Genomic DNA, 9,321 nt, shown 5'->3' on the forward strand with positions numbered 1-9,321 from the left:
TTACAGGCTGCTTCCTGGGGAAAGGGTGTTTATGGGGAGGGGGGAATTTATCGTTGATTGACAGGCGAGCTGAAAGACCCAGAGCTCAACCCTCGCAAGCACAACTACGCAAATACAAAAAGGTGAATACACACCAATTGCTGGATTGATCGTTCAATCCATCCATCCACATACCCTACCATTGTAATGAAATCATTCACTCCCCCATTCTAATCACATGGTTCATCTTAAGGACAGCACATTTCATTCACCCACACTCCCGCCATTCACCCTCCCTCAGTCTAGTCATACACGGCTCCACTCCATGCTGCTAACCCCCACAGTCACCTTTCTTCCATTCATACACTCACCCCCCCAATTCTATCACACTCCCATTCCATTCATTATTAGATTCCCTTATTCGTCCACCCACCCATTCTTAACCCCTCCCCACCCCAACCTCTATCACCAACCCATTTCCTCTATCATCCAGTGATTCTTCCCCTCCCCCCCCCTTCCTCTAACCCACCCATTTCCTCTTCACCCTGCCTTCCAATCCCTTGTTCCAACCATTTTCTTTTCCCATGCACCATTCCCCTCTCATACCCTAAATCTACCTCTTTCCTCATCAACCTTCCCCGCCAATTACTGGAGAACATGAAAACTATCACATACATTTTTATTAATACAGGAAGAAGAAGGTTTTACCATTAGGCAATTCAGCACAACAATTTAAACTGCATATATAACCAATAATATAAAAATACTATACAATACACTACAAAACTAGCAGATTTCAGAGCAAAGACTCGCTTATGTCATCAACTAAACCTTGCAACACCCACCATTCACAACTCCATTCAACAAAGAAAAACCACACAGTGTTTAACCGAGAATAAAAAAAAATATTGGTGGCGTACAAGGGGAGAAATTTTTAAATTTTGCTCATAATCTATTCTTTTCTCACTCTGACTTAAACTTGTGTATTTAGTACAAGAGCAACACTCACCCTTCATAAGCTGCTGAACAGTGGCAATCTCCTCCTGACACTTGCGCTGCTCTACAGCAATGTCATTCTCAGCAGTGCACTGAGCAATTGTTACAGCACTGTGAGCCTCCTCCAGATCTGCCTGCAGCTGTCTCACTTGAGCACGCAACAACTCTACTTCTGTCTCTACTGCATTGTTCTGTTCGCTCTGCACCCTCAACTCCTCTGCAAAATCAACATGAAAAATGTACAGTATGGTACTGTTTTAGCAAAGTGTAACACTGCCTTACAGAGTACAATACAGTAACTGGTAACTCAAAACATTCCCCCCACAACCCAACCTGGCTTAATATGTTCACTGTTCCCTTGTGACAATATTAGCATCATGTCATCTTTACCTCTACCAATGTTGGAACTAAATGTGTCAACTAATATATAAAACGTTTTTAGTATTTTATGAACATGTTTTAAATTTAATGTTTCCTCAGTGTTAAGAGGAGTATGGAAGAGTATTTGTAGAGGTTGTGTGGGCTTCATTGCACACGTGTGATGTGGACTTGTTCGGACAGGATTTACTCAAACAATTATGTTCATTTGAACTCTGGATGCAACAAGAATTACAATCAGTTGCACATCAATTGTACGGATAACTGGGAAATTTAAAAATCTGGTCACTACAGCCAATTTATAATAAATTTAATTTATTTTCACTTTATTTTGCAAAATCTCTTGACATTCAGTCTTAAAATACACTGCACATAAATATACAGCTCTTCCTTTCGAGTTATCACATGAAAATTATATACTAAATCGCCTGAACATAATCTAACCAAGGACCCACAAACAGAATACGGAACAGCCTGTAGCGAGTAGATTATCCCAATAATATACTCTCGCTCCAAATGCATTAGCCTAATGAGAGAAGCAAAGCTCTTCTTAGTACTAATTATGGAACTCAAACCTTTCCCAACTTCTACATAATATTTCTGTCAACCTTTGGAGAACGGTGAGGTGTTGCCCGAGCATACAAGCAGCAGAGTCGCAAGTAATAACTAGTCTACTTTCAAGTGTGGTCTAGAACAGACACTTGTGAGATACTGTAACAACGTTCAGTGCGCTCAACTCACACCATTGCTCACCAAAGTATCACCTGCGTACTTCTGTATACTCGACCAAATATATATATTCTCTTAGTGTTTGTGTTTATTGTCACCATACTTTATGTAACAACAGAACCATTACAAGCCCATCAATTTTACAAGCCACCATGATTTCTAGTGCATCATAGTTTGATATTGAGAATTTTTACATAAAAATATGTTATTCTAAAGAACAGGCAAAAATATGCTCTCAAACTACAGTACCAGAATCATGCTGTGGCTCAAAGTGAAAATTAAAACCCTCTTAACACTGGAAATTCTTTTGCAACAGTACATGGAAAAAATTAATCACCGAATGTCTAAAAACTAGAAAGATTTAAAAATAAAGTACAGTATTGTATTTATGCAGTTCCAGCTACAGTATATACAAAAACTAAACTGAAAAATCTTGAAACTGCTTTGTCCAAACTACTCTAAGAGTATCAACAAGCAAGTAATACACGTTAAAAATTACTACAGTATTTATCATGGCTACACCAATTTATAAATGCATCAAGCAAAACATCCAAACCAATCTCAACTTTGCATCTACATTGGATGACATGCACACTAGACTTTTAGTTGTTGGACACTCACGAGCTAAATTAAGAGTATTACTTTAGGGACCTCTTCCAAAATGTCTTTGTTTATTGGCAAAAAAAAGCCCGAGAAATTCTTTTGCTCATCCACATTATTAAGATATCGGAAAAATTTAATATACGTGGGGCTATTCTAGAAAAACCATTTCCGGAAGAAACCAGGCATGCTAGATAAGTATAACCCTCAGCCCCACACTCCCACTCTCCTAAAATTACTTGCCTTCCTTCTGGAGGTAGAGTTCCTTTAGCTTGGCCCGGCGATAACCAAAGTCCTCCTCAAGACGTGCGTGCTTCTCTACAAGTTTACGCTCCCTTTCTTCCAATTCCTTTACTCTAGATTGCAACTCTGAAGCATAGGATGTCATTAGAGCCTGTTTAAATATGTTCACTGTATATTTAAACATATTAAAGGAGAGGAAAAATGATTTTGAATAGGATGAGAAAATTATAGCCCATTGATAAGCTATGGTATGATAAGCAGTATGATGATCCAGTACAAAACAGACCTTGTATGAATAATGAATAATTAAGTGCCTCTAGATTGTATAAATTAAATACATTGCAAATATTATGTCTTATCATATGAACATGATGACAAGAAGGAAATGATTCAAATCATTAGAATAGCAAAATTCTGGACGAGGACTATAGCGAGCAGCAGTACGAGCCAAGAAAGCAGAAAGGTGCCGTCTTCTGAAAGATATAACAAAACTACTCGTGTAGCTGTACTGTACATGTACAGTTCAAGCAAAAGATCTCTTAGGAGGCATGGCTCAGCCTGCTATGATGCACAAGTAGAAACTGCTATGCAAGTGCAGACCTTTAAATATTATTCTAGAAACAGATTCTCCAAACCTGAAAGAGATCTATATTAGTGTACATTTTTACTTGGCACTTTAATTTTATTCCTAGTACTTCCTTAGATAAATTATATTAAGACTGATGAAGTAAATAAAACTTGTAATGAATTTACTAACATGTACTGGTGTTAACATTTTGTCATGGTGGTATAGTATTTAGGCCTTAGGCAAGGTACTGGACCTAATTGGATTATTCAGCTTCAATTTTTTTTTCCAAAACACAACCTATTAATCTTTTCACATCTAGTCTCCATTAACTGCTACAAGAACATGCAGAAAATAGAATGAAGGAATGATTCCAAACTGTTCCACCTTGCCTACATGTATTACCTTCAATTATTGTTCTGGAATAACTGGAAAGTCTTAGCATAACATACCTCACTAATTCTCTTATCTATATATTTCTTGCAAGCTGTCACATGAAATAAGAGTACAGGTACACGAGGGAAAAAAAGACAAGATTAGTTGTAGGAAAAAAAATGAAAGTCTTCAGTGGGTAGGGTGTTTCTCCAAGGGAAATTGCTAAACCAATGCAGTCATCCGAACTGGTAGATAACGTGAAACTAACGATGCATTTTATCCGACTTACTTTAAGAAGTATAAATGTGTCATATACTGGCTTAGCACTTTCTCCTAATAATTACCTTACCTAAGTAATGTTCAGTTTAGATCAGAAATGATCAATTGGTACAACCTTAAAAGAATCAACTTAAGACAGCTTAAGTTGATGCTTAACTTGACATGTTAAGCGATGCTCACAACAATGCTATGCCAAGTTGAAATAAAATTTTTGCACACACACACACACACACACCTATACTGACAAATTAACTTGAGGTATATAAACAAAGATATACATTTGTCAATGTATACTAAACACAGTTTTAATCCCTAACTTTGTTCTAGATTTAAACAAGCAGTGTTTGTAGGTTAGAAACTAACAATGAGAGAGCAGCCTCTATAATCCTGATGGACAATAATAAACCATAAAATACAATTCAGGAAACGCTAAACTCTCACATTAAAGAAAACGTGACTAGCCATCCTGAACTTGGCATAGGTTCAGAAAAAGGTGTTATCACTTTTGCTGCAGTAATGTGTGGATTTAGTGTTGATTTCTCATATTGCTTCATGGCAATCATCTGCCGACATAATGGGGCATTGTACAATGTTCGCCGATACAAAGGTAGTGTGTTCCACCGAGTAATAATTTTTACTGTTGAGTATGAGCAGCTTGACTACTATAGTTAACACTAGGGTCCTCCAAGCTCCCCCAAAATAATATAATTTTCCCAGGTACAGAATATAGAGCATGCAGAAATTTTTGAATGATAAATTAAAAAAAACTATAAATGAAATGAAATAAAATGGAAAAAGATTTGCAATTCCTCTATAGTTCTACGATGTTTAAAATCCTGTTTGTTCTAAATATATAGCATTCCAGACAAACCATGAAAAAAAAAAAAAATTAGTTTTACGAATGAGATATTATTGTAAATAATGTATTAGAATATTGTTGAAAGGCCCTAATAGCCTATAAGCTATTGCTGTAAAATCTCTATCAACTTGACTTCAGCTATCCTACCCAAAATGCTCGTCCCTTCCAAGTGCTATAGTCGTAATAGCTTAGCACTTTCTCCCAATTATTACCACACCTTCAGCTAAACTGCATTTTACTGTTAATGTCCACGTCTCTGTGTTGTGCATGCCTCTTAATGCCCTGCGTACCTCCTAGTGCTGGTGCTCCTGGTTACTGGAGTTATTATTAACTACACTGATATTGTCTCATCTTGATCAATTGCAGGAACCATGCAACTTGGACAGGACAATACTCCAAGTCCAGCAATACTATCAAAAGTGCAAATACTGTACAGTATACACCAGGCCAGCACACGAGGCCACACGACAAAGCATTTAGAGAAATAAAGAGATATATATCAGACTTTGCAGGATGTTAATATGCTTCAAGTTAGGTCAAGATATCCACCCCCCACGAGCGTAGGCCTATAGTGTGAGCCTACACACAAGCACACCCGCAACTGTCCCCACCCAAGTCTCGCCCCTACAAAGCCAGCACCACCCACTACCGCCCACCAGTGTGCAAGTGTGACACAAGGAAGGCCAGACTATCCAAGAGTCCTACCAGGGTGCCCCAGGTGCTGCCAGACGAGCGGCGGAAGTGCTTCAGCCTCGGGCGTCTGGCTTGAGGACGAGCACTCACCCTCCACACCTTCCTCTGAGGCCCCACACGCCTCCATCTTGCCGGTGACCTCCGTAATTCCTTCCAAATCACCAACGAGCTGACATTTTGGTCCGGAGTGGCATCCTCCTCACTCCGAAATCAGCTGCTCGTGTCCCAACTGTGCGGGACGTTGCTGCAAGGAGCCCTTGTGCGCCCAGTGGGCGAATCGCAATGCGGCTTGTTCTCAAGAGGCGAGCTGATTGGCTGTGGAATCACAAGGGATTTCTTGTAGGGGTTTTTGAAGTGTATTGATTAGATGGGTCATTTCATGTTGTTTACATCTCAGGTCAAAGGTTAATTGCTGCTTGTTAACAAGGGATTGTTGACCACACGACATTCAAACATTTTATATACAACACAAGCGGTTGTAACATTCAATTTCATAACAATAATTAAAGTATCACTAGAAAAAGTCCTATATATATGAATATATAAATATATATGTCATATATATATATATATATATATATATATATATATATGTGTGTATATCACGAAAATAAACACGTGATTAAGAATGTGACAATGTCGGACCACGGAGGAAAATGAAACAGGAATTTCCTGTTTCCAGGAAGTACTTTCGCATATTAAATACATCTTCAGAAGGAATGATTTTACAGATCGAGTGATGGGTATAAATAGGCAGGAGAGAGTGGTGAAGTAAGGTGAGGTACAATACTTGGACAACGTAGACGGCCCATTGGCCCATCAGATGCACCCAATTGGCCCATCCGATGTAGCCCAATGGCCCATCTGATACAGCAGACATACAAGCATAATACATAGGTAATTATAACATAAAGAGGTAAATATATACAATGAATTAGTGAGACAAATGTTTTTCAATGATCCTACTTAAATCGCCCTTTAGCTGATCTATTAGAAATGGATCTAAGTTATATAGACCACTGCTAATATTCAAATTACTTTCTTTGGTGATCTGTATCAAAGCAGATTCAATTATGTTTCTGTTATAGGTGCTTTTACAATTTGTTATTGAAGAAGCACTCTCCCAATCAATTTGGTGAGCTTTTTCTGACAAATGCACAAACAAAGCATTAGACAATTGGCCATGTCTAATGGTGCTTAGACAGTGGTGCTTAGACAGTGAACGCCATCTATGGAGTGAAGAGGTGGACGTTTGTGTCTAAGCTGGTAAGGGATGCTTCCTGGTGACCCCAGGTAGTGCCCCCAGTATACTAATGACGTGTCTGCTTGCAGAGTCGACCTGGGACTGCTGTGTTGGACGATAGGGCAGTCTACCCAAGGCAGCCAAGGTCTCTTCACCAGTCTGCTGAAGAAGCTGTGAGCCACCCCCGGACGGACTCTGTTGAGAGTGTAATAGCCTGCCTGAGGCGTGGCAGTGTCGGGAATCGCCTTATCCGGGGCTGGCTGGTGGAAGAGACTAACCACTGTGGTGCTGTATGAGGAGAGTGACCAGCGAGTCACACGAGGCTCCTGGCTAGGGCACGTAACCCTAAGTATCAGTCGTGGAGTGGCCTACACAGCGAAGCTGATCGTTACCTGCCAGCTATACAGGCTGGATTGTGGTTGAAGGCCTCCACGACGAAGCACCCAGTGGGACTGTGATTTGGCTGGCCTGTGGCTAGGGTAGATTCGTCATAGTCATAGTGGATTCATCGTGGGCCACGGAAGAAGGAACCAGGGCTACCCAGATTGAGCATCCAGTGTCTTTGGAGGAAGACGCAACTGTACATAAGTGTCAGAACTGTACAGAACTGTACAGTTCTGTTGAACTGACGAAATGAGCAACTGAGATACCCACACACGTGCAGTTTTAACCGACAGTTTTAACTGAACGGTTATAACTGTCAGTTAAAACTGCACGTGTGTGGCCGGCCTTAGGTTCCCAGTGTGGAGGCCGGGTGATCTGCTGAGAGGAGTCACTGCTTGGTAGGGCTAGTAAAGTCGTCGTCTGCATCTGGCTTATAGAAGGAAGGCTCGGGAACTGGTCAGGGGCACCGCTCCAGTGCCAGGTAAGTCCACTACGGGCTCACCATAGCCCGTGCTATTTGCCCCGCTCCTGTGCCAGGTGAGTTACGGGCTCACCATAGCCCGTGCTACTTAGAACTTGTTCCGAGTAGCTGAATCTATAACAACAACAACAACTGGTCAGGTCCAAGGTCTAAGGTCGCGGCGACTTGCCTCTGGGTGGTCGGCGGCGTGGTGGTCTACTCTTTAATTTTCTTTCAGTTCCTCCCTCCTTTTTGTGCAGAGGTAGGAGGCAAGGAACAGCACCTCCTACCTTGTGCTGTTCTCCAGAGTTCGCGCATTTCTTGGTGGTGGCTGTACAGTCTTTGTAGTTGTGAGTGCCGGAGCATGAGCTGCACTTAGCCGTTTGTTCTGGGCACTTGTTGGAGAAGTGTTCATAGCTGAAGCACTTGTAGCACTGTCTCACGTTATAGACCTTCTCCATGGCGATCTGGTTTGGGGAGGAGGCAATTCCAAAGCACTTGTACCGGTTCTTCACTGCTAGGCCTGTTCTGCTGTTTCGAAGGTTATCTTCATCGTGGGTAAGTGGCGTCGTTAGTCTTGAGTAGAGCTGTTGTTACTTTCAGAGTAGGGTTGTCTTCGTTCACTTGCCGCACTATGGTGTCGGGTACCTCACCCGCTAACCAATGGTTCAACCTGTACACAAATATCAACAATACAATACAATTTTATTTAGGTAAGGTACATACATACAATAAATTTTTACAAGGATTGGTAGACTTATAGGTAGAGCTAGTACATACAATGCCTAAAGCCACTATTACGCAAAGCGTTTCGGGCATACACTTCGGGAATATCGTTTTCCCGGCAGTGATTTGTCTGGGAGGAATTGGTGTGAAGTTCAGTAGTGGGACCCGGCGTTCCGGATCCAGGAGGTTCTGTAGGTCCGCTTTTGTTGCCACGATTTCCATGACCTCGTTACCATGCATATGGACGTCAACTGGTCCCACTGATGTTGCCTTGTCAGTAGCTGCTGCAATTTCGCGCTCAGAGCTCCGGGGAGTCGCACTTTCCTTTTGTATGTTATGTTCTCTGGCAATGGCTCGGATTGTCAGGAAAATCTGGAGTGTAGGATGGTTTGCCGGCAGCTGTGTGGGAACACAGCTTGCCAGCAAGAAAGGTGCTCCTAAGGTAATGCGCCTTGTCTTGTGTAGAGTGGAGAGAGAGAGGAGAGGTGTAGGTCCGTTTGCGGTGACTGCTCGTGTTGCAATGATGTTTTTTGCGGCGTAGCAGCAAGTGGCGATCGTGATCTATCACGGGCGTGGACGTCGCAGCAGCAAGCGGCGTTCGTGATCTATCACGGATGTGGATGTCGTAGCAGCAAGCGGCATTCGTGATCTATCAACCCGTGCAACATCACGGGTGTGGACGTCGCAGCAAGTAAGCGGCGTCGTTCGTGACGGTGGAGGGGTACAGCAGGCGGCGTGGGTGGTGAGGGTGGCGGGGTGCAGCAGTAGGTGGCGTGGCTGGTGAGGGTGGCGGGGTGCAGCAGGGGTGCAGC

At 42.0% G+C, this 9,321-nt stretch overlaps 1 protein-coding gene across 6 annotated transcripts in view; it reads right to left on the reverse strand.

Moving 5' to 3' along the window:
• LOC123771110 (rab GTPase-binding effector protein 1) overlaps positions 1–5,974 on the reverse strand; it is a 51,645-nt gene extending 45,671 nt beyond the window's left edge. For 2 of the 6 annotated variants that reach the window (XM_069309494.1, XM_045763447.2), the window contains exons 1-3: positions 5,787–5,943; positions 2,926–3,051; positions 989–1,192 (exon numbers count right to left, since the gene is read on the reverse strand). In XM_069309494.1, the coding sequence (XP_069165595.1) occupies positions 989–1,192; positions 2,926–3,051; positions 5,787–5,823 (367 nt within the window). In that variant the 5' untranslated portion in view covers positions 5,824–5,943. Of the gene's footprint in view, positions 1–988; positions 1,193–2,925; positions 3,052–5,708 lie in introns of those variants that run through there. The other 4 variants (XM_069309495.1, XM_045763453.2, XM_045763446.2 and 1 more) reach the window with 3 other exon arrangements.
• Positions 5,975–9,321: the final 3,347 nt, after the last annotated feature.

Source organism: Procambarus clarkii, chromosome 65 (assembly GCF_040958095.1).
Source record: "Procambarus clarkii isolate CNS0578487 chromosome 65, FALCON_Pclarkii_2.0, whole genome shotgun sequence".
NCBI lineage: Eukaryota > Metazoa > Arthropoda > Malacostraca > Decapoda > Cambaridae > Procambarus > Procambarus clarkii.